This window comes from Primulina eburnea, chromosome 6 (genome assembly GCF_022965805.1).
Source record: "Primulina eburnea isolate SZY01 chromosome 6, ASM2296580v1, whole genome shotgun sequence".
NCBI classification, from domain to species: Eukaryota; Viridiplantae; Streptophyta; class Magnoliopsida; order Lamiales; family Gesneriaceae; genus Primulina; species Primulina eburnea.
In genome coordinates, this window is record NC_133106.1 from 33746124 (window position 1) to 33765537 (window position 19414).

Genomic DNA, 19414 nt, shown 5'->3' on the forward strand with positions numbered 1-19414 from the left:
CTGAAATGTAGATACCTCATTTTATAGCACATAAGCAGACAGAATATCCACGCGAAAGTTCTCCACTATATAGTTCTTTTTTTTTGGTTTCAATTATGTGTCATTATATCGTGTGTGACACGTAGTATGTGCTCGTTACATGAAAAGTTACTAAAATATAATATGAAAAAGAAATTTATGTGTCGGTAATGATTTCGCCACGTGTAAGATTTGGATTCGAACGTTATTAAAAAATAGTGAAAAATGAATAGATTTTTAAATTAAAAAAATAATATAATTATAAAAAACAAAAACAAAAACAAAAACTATTTTTCGTTAATTTTTAAAAAAATTCTTAAATACAACGCATGTCGATTGATTCTTTTGGCTAATACTATCATATATTAAAATTTTAGATTGCGTTAGTCAAATGCAATGACATAATGCTTATCGTGTTTAATATGTTGATGTCGACAATCAACCTTAATATATAATTAATTCTTTAATTTTTGAGAAATTATATATTATTATTTTTTAACATGTGATAAAAAAGTATTTTTAAATCACATTGAATAAAATTAATGAGAAATATTTTTTAAACAAAAATTCAGTAATTTCGTCTAAATCTACCTTTACAAACAATTTTGTGACATGACACGTGTTTGACACATTTTGAATTATAACAATAATTGTTTCATATATATCTTTATTCAAATGGGTTGTTATTTTATCTACATAATCACTTCATAATATACACAACAACATATTATTTCGAAAGAAAATTGAAACATGTGATCATAAGTAAATTATGTATAAATCAGAAAAGTTATTGTATTAACATTTACTATGTGTATTCTAAAACAATGTCAACAAATTTTATAAGGTGTCTTCTAATAAGATGCGTACTTTCTTTTGAATTGGTTTAATCATTTTCATTACGAGATATTTTATACTATCATGTATCTGTGAACTTTTTAATATAGAAGAAAATTATCGAATTAGTAATACGTAATAATTAAAATTTTGTACAAATAGAATAATAATATTTTTTACTTCTCGATCATTAAATACTAATTTCAAACTTAATGTCTCGTTGTTCTTGTTGTTTCCATATTGTAGGTAGTTCATAACAACGAACAAATCTGAATTTAAACGAACATTACATCTCGGAAGGATTCAACTCATATATGGTGTTGAGAAGAAGAGTAATTTCAAAATTCAATTTTCGAGTAGATAAATTTAGTAAGATAAATAAAATAAAATTGGTTTTAATATAATATGCAATATTGAATTATTTATAATTTAAAATTCAAATAAGACATCGCAAGGGACAAAAACTATACATTGGATGTTTTTGATAAAATTAAAACATAGATTAACTCTTTCAAATTATGGAAATCTCGAATTGCATGCATTGAGTGTTAAACATTTCTGATTATTGAGATTAACATACATGTTTATTGAGAGTAATTTAATGTCCATTTGAAATCTTTTGAATTTATCTCTTTTAATTTTCTTATGCTCTCTTATTTGAATTTTTAAGAAGATAATTCAAGATATACAATATACATATGATTTTTGAAGAAAACTACAATGCATTAATTATTTCAAATTAAAGTAATTTCGAAATAATATACATTTGGGATAAAAAAAATTATGATTATTAAATGGTAATTTAATGTTTATAGGAAAACCTTGTTGTAGTGATAACTTTTAACACTCAACTAATTTTATTTTTAGAAAAATTAAATAAAATAATTATATATTGTATTTTTTTTAATAAGTAATTTGGACAGGAAATTACTCAAGATAGCAAAATGTATGTAAAATTTATTTATACAGTTTGTAATAAAAATTAAATATATCATAGTAATACAAATCATATCACAAATTAAATTGCTTGATACAATCGATGATTTTTTTAAATATAATTTATGTTTTCAATAGAGTTTAGTTTAAATTTGAATAAAAAATAATAAAAGACAAATAATACATAAATTATATTTGAATTAATATGAAAATGAAATAAATTCAAATCTGAACTAAATGAATTGATATAATCAATGTAAACAACAAATGAAATTATCATTTATTACGGTGCATATATTTCAATATTCATGATATATCTTTTTTTTTAGAAATGACATTTTGGTGAGAAATTACTATTTTTGGCAAAAACTCTAGTGATATTGCTAACTACAGTCGATGCCAGGTTGAAAAAACGAAGTCAATTTTAAAACTAAAATGGTGATGAATTTGGTTTTTACAAAATTCTAGCCTCTAGGACCGCTTGCCACTAGTTCGGTTCTCCTCCGGAAAGTCAAATTACAAAAGAAATCGCCATATTTTTACGTGGCATAATTCAAGCTGATGGAAGAATTTCCAAGGCAACTTGCTTGAGTGATGGCATCACTTGTTGCTGACGCACGCAGACATAATTGTTTCTCACTTTCTTAAAAACCGTCCATGGTCCTGGATAACACCTACATATAAAAGATAATGAGTAGCCTTGTTTTTTTAAACACAAAAAAAACTTCTAGTTTGAACAAAGGAAGAAGGTAGAATTATACCTGAATAGGACACCTCCATTTCTTCCTTTAAAGTTGTGTATGTAATAGACAGTCTCCATCTCAGGCAAGAAGGTTTGAGAAAGTGCAGCCAGTTTTGGATAGAAAAATGGTGGGTAATCTTCAGGGTTGTCATGGAAATTTTTAAGATAATTTTATAAGATATCGCCATGTATCAAATGCAAAAGAAAATTTGAGCAACTTTTTAGGTTCAGGAACACGAACTCATGCGCTCCCAGCAACTGTTAAAATTACATAACTCCGAGACACGATCTGTAAATTACCGAGGCTATATTCATGTCCACGAGGCATGGCACTTGCTCAAGAAAATTCACTGAACTAATAGATAATTATAGAGAGAAAGGATACAGCCAGATCTTATTCTGTCAAGTTCTCCATTGAAAATTATGAGTTTCCGAGCAGTGTTCACCACAGCTTCTTTATACAATTCTTCCACCACAAGCATTTCTGGACAGCCAAAAAAAGAGGTAAAGCCCAAGTAGTAATCACTTCAAATAAGATCCAAATACCAGAGGAGAATTGGGTTTTAACAGGCACCATTAACGTTGAAATACGGATAGCCGACCAGGAAAAGTTCATCTTCAGGCTTCACACGGTCGGACATTTTAACTTTTGATTCAAAACCAAAATCTTGAAATAACGATGGCTTTGTTAAGTAGTCTAGCTTTAGAGAAGCTCCAGAAAATGCTGATTTTCTGGCAAATGTTACTTCATTAGCTTCTGGGAAGAACTGCAGGGTTTAGGAAACTGTGTCAGGAACAGCATAAGTTACGGAAATCCATGCTGGACTGATTATGGAGCATCGATGATTCTAATTTCTACTTGTAATGAGAATCCGAAAGATACAATTGAATGAAGATGAACCGAACCATATGATTAAAATCTAAAAAAAGTTCTGATCAAACAACTAGTGTGAGCAAAGAAAAAAAATCTAAATAATGTGTCACAAGAATGGGTCGAATGAGAAATGAGCTAGGTGGTGGTGATTGAGGTTCGTTTCAATGTTAGAGGCACTCATAAGCAAGTTTGAGGAGATACAGAGAGTAAACTCAAAGTAAAATAGGGGAAGGCAAAATTAACTTGGATCAAGTCACGGAGCAAGGGATGAGTTTTTTCCTTTTTTGAATCGCTGGTTTTAATTTAAAATAGATCAAAATGGGGAAGAACGATCATTACAACTTACATCAACTGCTTTGGAACCAACATAACCCACACAGTTAACAAAATAATCACAAATTCTACCAACACTACATCAAAGGACACAATCATTTACTGAGCCCAGACAGTATAATTTAGACAGATGTAGCATATTTTTTATGACCAGGGGCCCCTATTACATGAATCTATATTTTTGAGAAACTCGATATTTTCTGAGATTTAATGACTATGCTTTCTGAAATTTTCTGGCATAATGCCAGAAAATTTCAGAAAGCATAGTCATTAAATCTCAGAAAATATCGAGTTTCTCAAAAATACTCGTCAGACAGAAATCTTTCAAAGCATTCAAACAAACTAATCACCTACAATTCTAGTTCGTGTGGCTTTCTCTGGACTAACAAAAAGGTCACAGAACTCACGAAGAAGTTGCATGCTCCCGGTCATTTCTATCCCCCCCTCGCCATCACCTGATAGAAACACAAACTATTTAAGTCGATCAAAGGTTTCAAGTTAAATATTTTCCAGGAATCATGAAAACAACTTGGGATTAGAAAAAAGAAGAAACCAGTTTTATGAAGATTATTATTACCTGGCACAGAATCCAACCCAGCAGTGGGAAATTCAATTTCCTGTGGCAGAAATTGTTGCTCACAAACTCTGGAATTTGGAGTATGTAATGTTTGTTTACTTATTATGTCATCACCAAATGTAAAACAAGAACATAACAGAAGAAGAAGTGACTGACCATCAGCTGCTTGTTGTCCTTTAGCGCCAATTCAGTGGCTTCTTTAGCCTGTTAATAGTCACAACAACGAGGTACTAAGTTCAAGTAAGCGAAAACATAAGATAGGCTGGACCTACTAAAAGGAAAATTTAGGTTCTCAAAATGTTCTGTATCACCAAACAAGGACCTAAATCAAAGTTTGTGAATTTATAACCACGGTTATCTACAGCGCCCTGTTGCGGACACAACAAGCATAACAAAATAAGAAAAAATGGCCAACTCTCTTACTTCTAGTGTTGGGAATAACACAGAGTGCGGGTGAATTTGGTGAATAACAATCGAGTGTCTAATAATTCTGCATAAATGCTCAAGATATTGGACTGTAAGCAAGTGAAAGATGTGGTAATGACTTACTATTATGATAAAATGTAAATTATTTTCATCATCTAAAACTACGAGGAAGACCATTACATGACATAGCAATGGAAATGGATTATTAAGTGCCACAACCACCACCAAGCCCTGTTAGCAGACAATTCTCTCAACTTAATGTGGCTACACCAGACCAAATGCATCGGCAACACAAAATAGTTGGTCAAAGTTTGCAGCCGTGTACAGAGAAAGCTTACTTGCTCAAGAAGTTCAGAATAATCACTTGGAAAAGGCACATCAAGCTTTGCTGAAGGACCGCCCTTCCCAGCTGCAGCATTAACCACGAGTTGCGGACTTCTTGAAATACTAAGAAAACTAGTTCTTTGATCGAATTTTCTTTTCTCTGTCCCAATCGGGAAGCCTCCACAACTACCCTTCATTTTGTTCAAACACAACAATAACCCCTCGAGAATTATGTTCATATGCAAAAACTCTTAATGCATTGAAAAGTAAGATAAAAATTACAAGAAAACTAGTTGGAAAGGAATTGTTTGATACATTAACAAGGATTGTAGTTGGCTACTTGATTTCTCGAAAGACTTAAAAAACAATAACATTGGCTGCTTAAAGAAAGAATAAAACGAGACAAGAAAACCCAATATTAAGGCACAAACAAGCGGACCTTCAATTCAGATCAAAATCTTGAAAAAAGATAATACGGATTTCAAGCTGGAAGCTTTCACAATTTTATTCACTATTTACCTGTCGCTTCGAAGGGGAGGACAGAGAAATTGGAATCCCTGAAGAGGTTGGAGAATTCAGCAAAGACATTCTGAAAGATTGAACTTTGTTATGTGTTTGCTACGTTTTTTCCCCGAAAGAATGTTTGCTGCTGTTTTGATTTGGCTGAGGATTATATTTTACTTTGATTGGCTCTAGTTTGAAGAGTCTCTTCGTCTCTTGTTACGTGTCAGTCAACATGGAGTGGGCCCACCATGCATTGCATGGGGTCCACACCAATATAGGTCATTACATCATAATTATTGGATAAAAAAGAATACGTATGTATCGTCGGCTCACGTATTTTTATGTGAGATACGTAAAAAAGAGGTCCTCAGATACTATCAGCAATTCGGCATTTGAGTTCCAATCAGCTAGAGAAAGTTGAATTAAACGAGAAAGCTTGCAGCTCTTTAGTCAGACCAATTAAACAGTGGAGAAATATGAGATGAGAAAATCGAGAGATTAAAAATCATTCCATAAGTTATCTGAAATCTGTTACAAATAAATTTAGGACAAACTCAATCAATTATTACAGTTCAGTGATGCAAACATGTCTGCACAACAAATATTGGATCACAAATTAGTATAATGTTACAACAGAAAAGGTACAACGAATTGTTTAGCTCCCCAGTATCACTAATTCATCATCTACTGAAGGCTGCAAGGAGAAGAATTTTGGTGGTAAGGTCATTAGCGGTTCATCTCCGCTTACCTTATGATATGCCGTGCCGAGTGCATATCCCAAGGCTCGTGCCACGGGAACGGATACCGCGTTTCCTATTTGACAGTATCTTTCTTTAATAGTACCACAAAATTTGTAAAAATCTGGGAATCCTTGTAATCTAGCGCATTCACGTAAAGTTAGAACTCGATCCTGTTCAGGATGTAAAATGGCCATGCATCGAACGTAAGGAAATGTCACTATGGTCGACACGGTTTCATCCCACCACAGTCTAGCATATGGTTTTTTAGACTTACCCTGTTCGAAAGATATTGCACAATCAGGTATTAAAGGCCTACCTGTGGGTAGCATCACGGGGTCTATAGTTGGATCACGACAAACCACATTGTCTCGCCCGATAATAAGTCCGGGAAGATCCCGGAAATTTGCTCCTTTCCTGTGTGGGACTTGACAGACACGAAGATAATCATGCTTACATAGCTGTGAAGGTCGATGGTCATATAAAACAAATGATTTTTCTTCTGAATCTGTGGCTGAAACAAGGCCCGTCATTTCTTGTTTAGTCAACCTTATGTATCTTTGAAACTCGGTTTCCGGGGGGTTCAGATATGCCATTTCCTCACGGTTTTCATCATTTGTAACAGCTGGGAGATCAGAAATCGAATCACGGAGAACAATAGCATCTTCTAAGCAGGGGTGTTGTCCTTCGTCATAAGCAACAACGTTCCTCTCAAATTCAATCGGAGGCCAGTATCTAACTACAACATCGTGTGTTGGAAGTGGGAATTGTGGCAACTTTTCGTTAGGATTTGCACCCCATATGAAAACACGTAACCGAAATTGAGGAAGGCCGTAACAGCCTGAGGCTATAGTGCCTAGCCTTGCTTGATATTTCATATCAACCAAACGACTTAAGGCATACCTTCCTAGAGACCCATTGTTGAACCTTATTATGTCAACCACGTTCTCCATCAGGACATATTTTGGTTTCAAGAATTTCACAATATCCATGAAGACCACTATTTGCCGGTTTCTTTCATCATCCAGAGGGGAATCAAAGTTTCGGTAACGATTATAGCCACTAATGCCTTGACAGGGAGGGCCCCCACAGATTACATCAACATCACCCTGGAATCCGTGGTGGCTTGTCAGACGACTAAAGTTATATCATAAAGAAACAGACACATTGGTATTTAACAACAAAACGCAGCAAGAAAACAAGACACTTACAGGAAGAGGTAATATTTTGGATTTGAATCCGTTCCTAACGAATTCTTGTATCTGTTCTCGGCAATTACTGAAACAAGAAAATAAGGACAAGGAGCATTACAAAGATATGAACAAGCAAATACAAAGATGAGTTTTGAGAAATTGTATGGGATAATATCAATGTGTTTGGTTATTAATATCTGACAGAGGTATATTTTTCACTGCAAATTCTATGTTTGTTGGCTTGATGAAGTTCTACCACATGTGTTTATTTAATTTAATTGTTTATGACTTGTGAGATATTTCAAAATATAAAAATAGTGTATATGAGATATTTCAAAATGATAAAATATAGTGTATTATGTAAAACATAATAAAATAATATGGCATTTTCAGAAACTGATGAAAGTTGAATTTAAAATAATGATTACGTAGGATATGTAAAACGAGGTGAAAATATATTCAAACGAGAAGAGAATAAAAACTAGATAACAATATTTGATTTTATTTTGGGGAGAAAATGAATCCAAACAAAGGGATAATCTTATAGGCTTACCTCAAGCCTTCAATTGGTTCCCACGTATCTTCATCTGAATCATACCCCTTCCAACGTACCTTCAAAATTGGATGAAGAAGTATGACTACAATCTATTCGACAAACCACAAGATAGTGTAAAGAAACCCAAAAAAAGTGAAGAAAAAACAAAAGACAGTTCACAATTATGGATTTTGTCCTCCTTGATTTGTCTCATATAGTTCAGATGTACTAAATATTATTCATCAGTACCTTCAAGTGTAGCCCGCATTTTCCGTTTTCACTAGGATCACCATAACAAATATCAACCAAATTGGAGACTTCATATTCGTCCGAAGATACTTCTTCATCACATTGATTACCATTACCCTCAGCTTCAACAAGTTCATCTAGTTCGCATTTCAGTTTCCTTTCTATATCACAAACGTACTGTTTACATAACAGCTCCCATCTCCTCAATAGCTCGAGAAAATTGTCAGTGGATTCATTCCTAACCTGTAAAAGTGTAATGTTAATTCAGATTTGATGTGCCTTTAGCTAGTTCAACAGAACAAGCTCCATAACGTGGAATAGTACAGTGTAATTAACACACCTGTGTTTCTGGATGGTTAAGTTTCAAACTATCACATGCTGATTCATTGCTGTCAACTGCCCATTTCTAAAAAATCAAGGAAAAAACTACTAAAATTTATACAGTGAACTGAAAAAAACAGAATAATGTTATAAGGTACATAGTACGATGGAAGTCTATCCAATATTCACCGTCACAAGATTAACACCAGAAAGCTTTGCACCAACACATAGACCAGTTGACATTCCACCACATCCAGAGTATAGATCGAGCAATGCTAATTGTGGTTTAGAAGATTGAAAACTGGGCAAAACCTCAAAGGGTGTCAGTGTAATTGGTTTGTCATCAAGGCATGTGCTTCTCAATGAGCATGAATCATGGTTCTCCGTTTCTGAATTGCAGATTGATACGTAATAATTAAATAATTGAAGAGGTACATATAATAAATTTTGGCCTAGATAGTTCGAAGATAGCTTCTATTCTGAGAATGTAGAAATAAACACAATCTTAACAAAACTACTAACCAGTAACCAGATTACGGAACGATGAATAGTCCACACAGTACTCCATATCATAATAAAAGGCAGCCGATCGAATGGGATTTGATTTTAGGCATTGCTGAGGGATAGAAAGACAGCAGGTCATCAAAGAGTAGAAGATGCATGATCAACCAAAATTATAAAGGATAAAAAACAAAACATACAGGAAGTGCGAGAAGACAGAAAGTGGAAAGGAAAAAAGGCGATTTTCGACTCCTAAAAGTGAAACATACCGTAGGTGGTATTTTTACGACATTGACCTTTGAAATAATACAATCTAATATGTTGTCATTCATTACGGTGGAATAGAATAAACGCCTCTTGTCATGCGACGACGAAGCATTTTTCAGGACCTGACGAGCAGAAATATATAAATATTATAAAAATGAAACCTGCGTTGCACAAAAAAGAATCACAGATAACATTATCCCAACCACCAACCGTATCTTCTGCCCTGTAAAACCATTGTACCCTAAAGTATTCTTCTCCCTCTGTCGTTTTGAAAAATTCCAAGATCCTGCCGACATGTTTTTTTTCTCCCTCGCCCTGAAGAAGTTTCTAGGACGTCAATCTTGCAATGTTAAAGCAGTCATGCATTTAGTAATGTTATAGGAGACTCATGTTTAAAGCTGGGACTTGTAACAATGACCAAAATCACCAATGATTACAACCAAGAAGCTTCTAGTGGAATACAACCGTAGTCTAGATATTCAGACAATTCCAGCAATTTAAAAAAAGGATAAAAAAATGTATATACAGAATAATGAAGCTTGGATGATATTATTATTAGAGAAGTATTTAAATAAATTACCTTTACATATACACAATCTCCAATGTTTAGGATAGTGCTACCGACTTTGGCCTGCGCGTAATGGCAATCCACGTTCAATATAATTTCATCTTCTTCACCGGAACTATAGACAATTAAGAAGAATATTAGTAAAATGCAAAGCCAAATTGCAAAATGTGAAACATGGAGGATTAGGGTCACAACATGTTACCACCAGAAGTTCTTAAGGTTCACTCACTTTAATTTCCAACCTTCTCGACCTCTTTGCTGGCTCTGCAAAGTCCAAAATCTATCAAAGTCAGAGATGGTAACATAAATTGCTACATATTCATAAGAGTCCAACACAGGCAACAAATGGATAAGAATTAGAAAATCGAAATCTCTGACAACCTAAAATTATAATAATGACAATGAGGGGTGAAATCAAGTATCCATTAATAGCCTGAGGTGAGCCATTTATTTATCTATTTACTATTTATATGTTTAAGCTTCTTAAATAGAACGTTCACTTTCTTACCTTATTGTTCAGTTTTGTTCATTATACTTTGAGAGCTCACGAGTTTCTAATTTAATGTTATTTATGACACGGCTAGAGCCTAGAGCCTATGCCATCTTACTTTCTTCTCATGTGACCTATTATTCCATCTGAAATTACACCCCTCTGACATCATCAAATGAAGAATGGGAATGTTAGCCATCTGATTAAACCATGAGAAAAACAGGAAACATTGATATTGAAATCTTTCAAAAGCACTACACGATGCATTCAAATGTCAGAAGACTGACATTACTGTATATTCTGTTGGATTTCACATAGTGTATTTCACTTTGTATAAAATCTCCAGTATAACGTAAGAACTATGAATATAATGACTGCCAAAAAACTTAGCAAATGAATAAATAGATTATGAGATGCTTCAAACAACCACAGATATAAGTATCAATACTTTAGTTCATATAGTAATTCCAAAACGGATGATTCCTCTAGCAAAATCAATAATCACTCACCTTTAGTTCGTATCGCCACCGCCACCTTTTCTGAGCTTCTTCTTCTGGAATCGGCTTGCCCACAAACGTACATACAATGATCTTTTGATTTCCCACATTTTTCTCTAATACTCCATTCTTATCTGCGCTTAGTTCTTTCTTGGAATTACGCATTTCAATTTGCACCGGTTTTTCACTCGAGCTTCCATTGGCACCCACTTTCAGTTGAATTTTTCTACACCTAAAGCACTTCTCATTAGTCAATTCTGAATCACGTTTATTCAAATCCATGTACTTAAAAACATCAGGTAATTCAATCAAATCAGACTTTGTCTCAGGAGAATTGCTTTCAATTGAAGCAAGAGTCTCCATCCCATCTTGTATCACAACTGTTGTTAATTTTAAGGAAGAGTTCTCAATGAACGGAGCTGTTTTCTTTAAGGAAGGAATGTCAGGCATGGAAAGCATCTCAAGTTTCAAGCTTCTACCAGAAACGTCCTCACTAAACCTCGGAGACGTCCCTAAACCACGTTTCACACTGCTGAATTCTGAAGCTACGGGACAATCAATCAAACTATACTCTTTAATTTGAGACTGTAAATCCCCAGTTCTCTTCGAACTTTTTTCCTCGTCCTTTGTCTCTTTTCCCACATTGACTAGAACATTCCTTGATTTTAAGCGCTTCTCTGCATAAGCACTTTTCTGCACTAAAGGTGGCTCAATACTAACAGCGGGATTTAACCTAGGAGACTTCCTATGGTTTCTGTCCAAAGATCTGTTTTTCAAACTCCGGGGAGATTCAATTAAAGGGTATTTTGTTTTTCGAGATCTCAAGCTCTTCTCGTTCATACTGAAACCATCGCCATTTTTTTTCTTGAAACCACTTTTCTCCACAATATCTTTCTCATTCCCCACATGCATTACCAAAGTTCTTGATCTTAAGCACTTGGTACGCAAATTAACTTCACTCAAAGACCCTGAACCAGGCTCAGGCAATGCCAGCAATTCACACTTTGAAGTCCCCTTTTTACACGCACTCAATCTCCATGTACCCCGATCATCAAAACCCACTCTCCCCTTCTTCAAAACTGGACCCGCGTCAGCTTCCTTACCCATAGAACGACACCTTTTCACAATCTTCACATTCCCCGAGGTAAAAGCCGAGGGGACTGAAGATGAAGAAGAAGAAAATCTAGAAGACCTTCTCAATTGGGATAAATCAACAACCTTGACATTCCCCGAGGTCAAAGCCGGGAGTGAAGATGAAGAAGAAGAAAATCTAGGAGACTTTCTCAATTGAGATAAATCCAAAGAATTTGGCCTCCTGCTTCTGCTTCTCTCTTCAATTGGCGATCTGTACTTATTGGTAGTAAATCTTGACGATCTGCGAAGAGAATTATCCCCTTCCAGATAAGGAACGAGGAATCCCAAAGGCTGTGGATCGATAACATGCAATGACAGAGCCCATATAGCTGCTGCATTTGCATCTGGTGTGGATCCCGGCTTGGATATGAATTTAGTTGAAGAAGACACGGAAGAAAGTCTTGGAGATTTCCTTGATGGGAACTTGTAATGTAATGCTTCTTTTCTTTCCATCATCGGCACCGCCGCCCGCGGAGCGTGAAGCTGAGGCCGTGGGGTTGCGGGAGCGCGAGGATTCAGATTGGATCTCAGGAGTCGGGAGACCGGAGAATCTGAACTGCTTCTCCACTTGCTATTATTATTTGAGACAGCTTCTCCAGTTATTAACACAATAACACAACGCATATGCGTATTGAAAGTACTAGAATACCCTTGTTGTTTGAATTAGTTTTTTTAAAAATAACATATTTATTTAGATAAATAATCTTCTTTCATATATTATACTTATAACTACAATATTTAATACATTTTAAAAATTCGAAAATTCACATATTATATTTATAAATCATATATTTATATTATTAAATTATACTTATCCAAATAATAAATAAAACTGTAAAATATATTGTAAATCAACTAGATTATATGATCGTGACGTGCTCCCTCACTAATTCATGTTATGCAATTTATTTTCTTCATCTCTTCACAAGACTCGCGCTCAAGCTTGAGAATCCCAATAGAAGAAACTATCCATGTTGAAGTGTACCCAATTGGTGCAAAAAAAAACATTCCTTGTTCTAATTCACTTATTTAATCTTTAATCGAAAGCAAAAACAAAGTAGAGAAAATTATATGTGAAATAAGTTAGCCCTTTTCTATCCCCAAATCGACCCCAAAAGCTTCAGATTTTATATTTAAAAAAGCATAAACTGGTTATTGATGACAAATGCTGGGATCCAATGATCAATCATAATTGTAATTGGTCAACATCATTGATTCAAATAGCAATTTTAGACAGATTCAAAAAACTGGGGTTTTGAAACAAGAAAGTCAATGATGGTGATCCGACATTAAATGCATTTTTCAAAATTAGGCACGATTTAGACAATTAAGGTATCAATAATTTATATCAATTCCATCAAATTTGGTGTTTCAAAAATGGAAGTGTACTGTGGTACGAATAAATAATAATCCAGCACAACGTATAAAATGAACGTATATGGCTAACTCTCTCGTTAGCCTCTAATGAATAAACAATAATACTAGGGACTCGAACTGATAAAACTTGATAAAACTAATAATTAAGATTTAAAACTAAGTTAATAATTTAATAATATAACACAATAAAAATGATATTTATACTATTTTATCTTTTTTTTTACTTTCAAATAAAATATTGTGGTAAAAGAAATAAACACTCTAATAAAAGACTAATATAAAGAATAATTAAAAATATCATAAGTTTTCTTTGTAAGAATAATAATTTTGAAGATAGCTGAAATATAATGAATGACGACTTCTTTAATTGAATATGTTGTTTATAAATTATTATAATCTTAGGTAAATATTATAGTAAACAGTTTAGGCGGTGCAGTGCAATTCGCTTCAGACGGTTATCTCTACTATTTTATTATATTTGAGACATCTATAAAAACTGCTCAACGGAGGACACCAACTTTTATTCCCTTTTTACCCCTTCTCACTCTGCGTCTTCCACCTGCTCGGCACTCATTCCACGTCTCAGAGGAAATGCTTGAAAGAAAACTGATTTATGCTTTGTTTCTTTGTAAAAATTTTGAGCCCTTGAAAAACATACATTTCCAAAACTCTCACTCCCAAATACAGTAACACCACGCTCCCACTCTCTCGACTCTAACTTCCATTTATAATTTATTCATCCGCTTTTTTTCCATCTCACATTTCGTCGTGTAAAAATCACTTGAAAGCAAAAAAAAAAGAAGAGAGAAAATAGAACAAAATATCTTGAAGATCGGTTGCATATATCATACGCGGCCGGAAAAGCGATTAAGTTTTATTCTCTTCTTTTATTTGACATATTCTTTTCAAAGTCAAAAAGTACCTTCCAATAGATTATTTCTTCCTCGATTTATTTTCTCTCTTATCCTTCTCCATTGAAAAACATCTTCTTTAAATTCAAGGATCGAGTGTGCGGTTATCAGCAAGAGCGGTTCGATCATTGCTGCTATGTTATCTTGCAATTTTTTTGTCGTTTTACGTGGAAAATAAATCCTAAAACCTAAATTCATTTTTCTTCTTGGAATTTTTTTAATCATTTAATGATTGATCAAACAACATTTCAAATGTATAATATTATGTTACACATGCAACGCGTATACCTCGATCGCTATTTAATAAAAAAAAATTGATCACCTCTCAATAATACATACAACTAAATATTTGATAAATCAAGCACTACAAACATGATTAGGGGAGTACAAAAACGTGGGATAACTAAATAGTAGACTGGATGTCTACACGATATTAGGCACCATTCAATTTAAATAAGAAATTGATTAATATTCTTCCCAAAACAATTAATACCATGCAATATTTGTGGAGAGCAAACCTAAAATAACATCGAAGACATCAAGAAACCGTACCTCCTTTTCTAGTAGGAGCATCGGATTGCCCTTTTTTGATGCTTTCCAGTTTTGAATGAGTCTCATGTGAGACTGTCTCACGAATCATAATCTATGAGACAAGTCAACCATATCCATATTCACAATAAAAAGTAATACTGTTAGCATAAAAAGTGATACTTTTTCATGGGTGACCCAAATAAGAGATCCATCTCACAAATAAGACTCGTGAGACAGTCTCACACAAATTTTTGCCTATAGTTTTGTTCTTTTTTTCTCCCACGAGAATTTTAAAAGAGTTTTTATTGGAAAAGTACCGGACCAGATTAATGGTTTTTATTTTATTTTCTTAGTTTAGAAAGAATTTAAAGAAAATTTTTGAAAATAAAATTCATGTTAGATTTTGTTTGATGTCAAATCATATCCTAAATTTTTAAATAAAACTATTTTAAAATTTTATTGTGATACATTTTTTGTTAGAATATAATATATTCGTATAATATTTTTGGGAAATAACGAAAAAGTGAACTAAAACCAATGATCACGAAGTAGGAAAATGGGTTTTTGGGAAAAAGCTTATATATAAATTATAATATTCAATTTTATTTTGAATAGAAGGAAAAAATAAAAAAAAATAGAGCCTTACTTTTTCTTATGAAGAATCATTATGAAAAATCAACTATATAAATATTACCACAATTCTTTTAATTAGTAACGAAGTTGACATCAACCACTTAAAATTGTTAAAAACAATTACATTTATAAGCAACTTATTAAATAAACCAAAAAAATAAAACGAAAACTTAACGAAAATAACCATCCAAAAGAAGAACAGAGAAAAAAAAGCAGCAGCAAAGCTCAAACTTCGACCTTCCTTTGAGTTGGATCCTCCATTGTAGCTGATCCTTTCGTATAATCACTGCCATCTTCATGTTTATGAAGTGGTGAAGAATTCTCACTTCGGATCACATGTCCTGCAGCTTTGGCTCCTCTGAAACTGCTTATGTTTCCAAATATTACAATGATCATTCCAATAATTCCAGCACAAAATGACACTCCAAATGTTTTTCCAATGCTTCCAGGCAGGACTGTTGCTAACGCGAATCCTGCGCAAGCTCCGAGAGCTCGAGCCCACGAGAACCACACCGAAAACGCGCCTTCTTTGCCTACCGGTGAGCAGTCCAGCCACAGAACTCTTCCGAATGCGTGCAGCAGACCTGTTAAACTTGCAGTGAGTTTGGTGCCATTGGAAGACACGTGATTCTTGAAGTATATGTTTAGTTTTTTCCGTAAATTACTACAATCCCGCCTTGACTTCAAAAACAAGCAGTTATGGAGTGACTTACAGCAATAACTATAAGAATCGCTAACAACTTTTGAATTCGACCTTTAATCTGGGCCTCATACATTAAGTTGGTGGCTTATTGAGAATTGATGTGAATGAGTGGAGAGAAGACTACCATTGTAATTGTGGAGATAATATGGCCTATGCTCACATCTGCCGCAGACTAATAAGTGATAGAAAGCTTTTCATGATAGGGCACTATGTTGGCTTCTCAAGGGATGTGTGATGGTATGATCTAATCTCAGTTCCACAATCAATTTTGGAGTGGTTTATAAGATTGAATTTTTTCTACCAAATACATTAAAAGTTGGATTTGAACAATGCCATCGAATTAATGAACTGGTCATGTTTTTTGGCACTTTAATAGCCTCCATCCGGGGTGGACCTAGCAAGAGGTGCAGAGTCTGTGTTCTTTATTTAACTTCTTGAATCACAGAGAGCAGACAGGGAGGCATGCTGCGGTGTTTTTTTTAATTAATTTTCCAGTAAGCGTGTTTGGCTGTATATAGCTAAGTTATAGATATAACAAGATGCATAAGAACAAACCTGCTGAACTTCCTTGGATAGCAGCAAAAACAAGAATGCTGCCTGTGCTCCAAATGCTCGTCTTATAATAGAATCCAAACCCTGAAGTGAATGTCGACAATATGAACCCAAGAAGCTGCATTTTCTCAGCATCTGCCCTCATGATTTGCTGTAGTGGATGTGCCAACGGGAGAGACAACAAAGGGCACACGAAATATGCTAACCAAAGATACAAAATATTCTCAGCTTTTATGCATAGATACCCTATTGCATAAAGCAACCCTCCGGCAAAAACGCACGTTGTGGTGAAAGATGAGAGAAAAACTCCTGCAAGACTCCCTGCTGCTTGAGGATACTTGAAAATCGATACAACGTGGATCAGGGGATTTGAATCCGATAGTGAATCAGTGTAACTTGAAGTAGCTCTATTTGTGCTGAAAATGTGGATCATTCCTACACCCCATTTGAGGCCACTGAAAATCGAGACAACCCACAAAGCAGTGAAGTGATCAGATTGGCTAAGCATGTGATATGTGAAAGAAGCCATTATGGCTGCTCCTAAGCATCCTGCTGCGGTGGAGTATAAAGATAGCCAGCTTCCAAATGATCTTCTGTCGGCAAACTGGCGTTTACGGATGGTGGAGCCGGTGAATCCGCGGATCATTAGGCCGAGGTGACGAGCATGGGTGGCTCCTACGATGGTGCTTGCTGCAACGATGGCAGCAATGTATGGTGGAAAGATCCAGGACTTTTTGAAGAATCCAGCTGGGAGGCAGAAAAGAGCTCCGATGCCTGTGCATAGAGACAGATCCAGAAATTATCAATATTAAACATGGCATCAAACAAATAGTTTTGCATGATGGGATTGCTATAAGAAGATTCAGGAAATTCAGTGTGGTAAAATTTATTTCAAATTAAAATTTTTCTTTAAGAGAGGCTTGCCTGTGGCTGCCCCTGCTATTAGCTGTTGGTTGTGGCCATAGTCAAGATTTACTGAAACAAGGCCAAGAATTGGTGCTGAGAGAATGAGTCCTGTAATCCAAGAAATTGAAGTCCATTGGAGTGGGGAGAAATTCAGGCTACCAACTTCAACTGCCCGGTATACCAACCCTTCATATCTGTAATTTAAGATATGAAAATTAGTGTTTCTGTTTGCACAAGAGTCTCTCTCGGTAAACCGAACACTAAGCAAAAACATAAAACACCTCAAACCGGCCAGAAACATCAAGGATCACAGAACATGTGTAGTTTGAATGTTTTTTCTTGGAGTCCTTGAAAATAAATCAATCATTACAGACTCCCAAGATCCAAAAGTAACACAGATGATTAGCACCATTTTTCGAAAAGTTTATTTGCCTGTTCTCTCCTCAAATTCTTGAAACAAACTCGGAAAGTTAACTACTTTATATAACTTACAGTTGCATTTCCGTCTGCTTGCACTTCAAACCCTTATGGCTCTTCAACCAACCTTGATCCGGCTCAGGTGCGCCAGGCACCGTTTGGCTGATGATCAGCGGGAACACAATAGGAATCAGTACGGTATGAACAAAATATGAGCACAATCCATACAAATACCAAATAAGAATTTCTCCCCTAGTTGGCTTCTCTTCTATTCCTCCATACGCTTTATACATATCTGCACCTCTCTGAATTTTCATTCCCACGTTCTGAACATCCGGTGTAGCCATATCTTCCTCGAAGTCTTTCGACCTTTCTTGAATCTGAGGGCTGCTTTCCGCCATTCTCTCACTCTGAAGCTCAAGTCTCTAAGGGATCCACAATGGAGACATCACTGCATCAAAGGGTGTCCTTAAAAACGGTTTAACAGTTGTTCAGGGTGAACAGCTGGGTGTGAAACTTTCGAGACCACGAAAGACATCGATTTAATCACTTGATTTTTATACCTATATGAACAAAGAATATTAGAATCATTCTCCTTGTGTGACTAAGTCCCGGTATTGTCTGTTGGCAGAAATATTATCACCATAAAAAACCACATTTGTCCGATATGATTCAAGCACATATAATATTCAAGAACAGTCGAGTCAATCAAGAACCACTGAAGACAAAAAAATGCAAAAACACACACACATACGGGTGTGTGTTGGGAAAATTACAGGCCTTTGAAAGCTTCACCGTTGCCTACCAAAAGATTCTGTGCAGGAGTTATCATGGTCTAGTGATAAAGCCTATGAAATGCAGATAAAATTTAATACCAACCTTGAAAATGCCCACTTGAAGTTGAGGGGTTTGTCTCTTACACAACACAATACTAGAACATAGTAGGGGTGACTTAACTAGATTCCACACGGAATTACCCTTACTTTTTTTTTAATAAAGTACTAGCTTTACTAAGCACCTTTTTCTACTAGCTTTTTGGATTTGAAATTGGTATAACGTACCATAACTTTAGGTAGCATGACCAACATCCAATCATCTTGAAATTTGAAAATTCGAAAACAAATTATCATATGTATGCAGAAAACTGGTGAGTGGTGGAAAAAGTTGAGAGGAGTAGTAATTCTTAAGCATATTTTCCATGATTATATGCTGTGGCGTTTTACAACAAAAAAATTTAAATAGTTATCGAGCATGGAATCTTGTAAAGTACAACATAAAATAATACACAATATTGAAATATAAAAATGCACGCCTGAAGTAAAGC

General features: G+C 34.8%; 3 protein-coding genes across 11 annotated transcripts; all 3 read right to left on the reverse strand.

Moving 5' to 3' along the window:
• Positions 1-2183: 2183 nt before the first annotated feature.
• Positions 2184-5749, reverse strand: LOC140834519 (protein LPA3-like). 2 transcript variants are annotated; one of them, XM_073199454.1, is made up of 9 exons: positions 5584-5749; positions 5079-5285; positions 4471-4518; positions 4315-4354; positions 4092-4192; positions 3105-3297; positions 2916-3014; positions 2550-2667; positions 2184-2462 (listed from the first exon to the last, which is right to left on the reverse strand). In XM_073199454.1, exons 1-9 carry the CDS (start codon positions 5650-5652, stop codon positions 2342-2344), a joined length of 996 nt encoding a protein of 331 aa, XP_073055555.1. In that variant the 5' UTR covers positions 5653-5749; the 3' UTR covers positions 2184-2341. The 2 variants fall into 2 exon arrangements, with proteins under 2 accessions (XP_073055555.1, XP_073055556.1); XM_073199455.1 differs by having other exon boundaries at positions 2186-2462; positions 5079-5255; positions 5584-5747.
• A 301-nt stretch (positions 5750-6050) lies between these two features.
• On the reverse strand, positions 6051-12648 carry LOC140834520 (DNA (cytosine-5)-methyltransferase 1-like). Its single transcript, XM_073199457.1, has 12 exons — positions 10939-12648; positions 10169-10203; positions 9952-10054; positions 9582-9686; positions 9374-9493; positions 9126-9219; positions 8793-8992; positions 8623-8688; positions 8283-8525; positions 8052-8110; positions 7517-7583; positions 6051-7414 (listed from the first exon to the last, which is right to left on the reverse strand). Exons 1-12 carry the CDS (start codon positions 12514-12516, stop codon positions 6224-6226), a joined length of 3861 nt encoding a protein of 1286 aa, XP_073055558.1. The 5' UTR covers positions 12517-12648; the 3' UTR covers positions 6051-6223.
• A 2930-nt stretch (positions 12649-15578) lies between these two features.
• On the reverse strand, positions 15579-19247 carry LOC140834522 (uncharacterized). 8 transcript variants are annotated; one of them, XM_073199461.1, is made up of 6 exons: positions 18970-18985; positions 18845-18904; positions 18166-18653; positions 17692-17867; positions 16771-17541; positions 15579-16096 (listed from the first exon to the last, which is right to left on the reverse strand). In XM_073199461.1, exons 3-6 carry the CDS (start codon positions 18489-18491, stop codon positions 15738-15740), a joined length of 1632 nt encoding a protein of 543 aa, XP_073055562.1. In that variant the 5' UTR covers positions 18492-18653; positions 18845-18904; positions 18970-18985; the 3' UTR covers positions 15579-15737. The 8 variants fall into 8 exon arrangements, with proteins under 8 accessions (XP_073055562.1, XP_073055564.1, XP_073055560.1 ...); XM_073199463.1 differs by lacking the exons at positions 18845-18904; positions 18970-18985 and adding an exon at positions 19152-19247; XM_073199459.1 differs by lacking the exon at positions 18845-18904 and having other exon boundaries at positions 18970-19085.
• Between the last annotated feature and the right edge of the window lie 167 nt (positions 19248-19414).

Coding starts and splice junctions, on each gene's coding strand:
- LOC140834519 (XM_073199454.1), bottom strand. CDS start 5,652: ATGTCTTTGCTGAATTCTCCAACCTCTTCAGGGATTCCAATTTCTCTG. Junction 5,286..5,583: donor CCTCCCCTTCGAAGCGACAG/GTAAATAGTGAA, acceptor ATAATTCTCGAG/GGGTTATTGTTGTGTTTGAA. Junction 4,355..4,470: donor AGGACAACAAGCAGCTGATG/GTCAGTCACTTC, acceptor TTTCTGCCACAG/GAAATTGAATTTCCCACTGC.
- LOC140834520 (XM_073199457.1), bottom strand. CDS start 12,516: ATGATGGAAAGAAAAGAAGCATTACATTACAAGTTCCCATCAAGGAAA. Junction 9,220..9,373: donor TCGTAAAAATACCACCTACG/GTATGTTTCACT, acceptor TCTATCCCTCAG/CAATGCCTAAAATCAAATCC. Junction 8,111..8,282: donor AATGCGGGCTACACTTGAAG/GTACTGATGAAT, acceptor CCAATTTTGAAG/GTACGTTGGAAGGGGTATGA.
- LOC140834522 (XM_073199463.1), bottom strand. CDS start 18,491: ATGGCGGAAAGCAGCCCTCAGATTCAAGAAAGGTCGAAAGACTTCGAG. Junction 17,868..18,165: donor AAGCAGACGGAAATGCAACT/GTAAGTTATATA, acceptor CTTAAATTACAG/ATATGAAGGGTTGGTATACC. Junction 17,542..17,691: donor AATAGCAGGGGCAGCCACAG/GCAAGCCTCTCT, acceptor CTCTATGCACAG/GCATCGGAGCTCTTTTCTGC.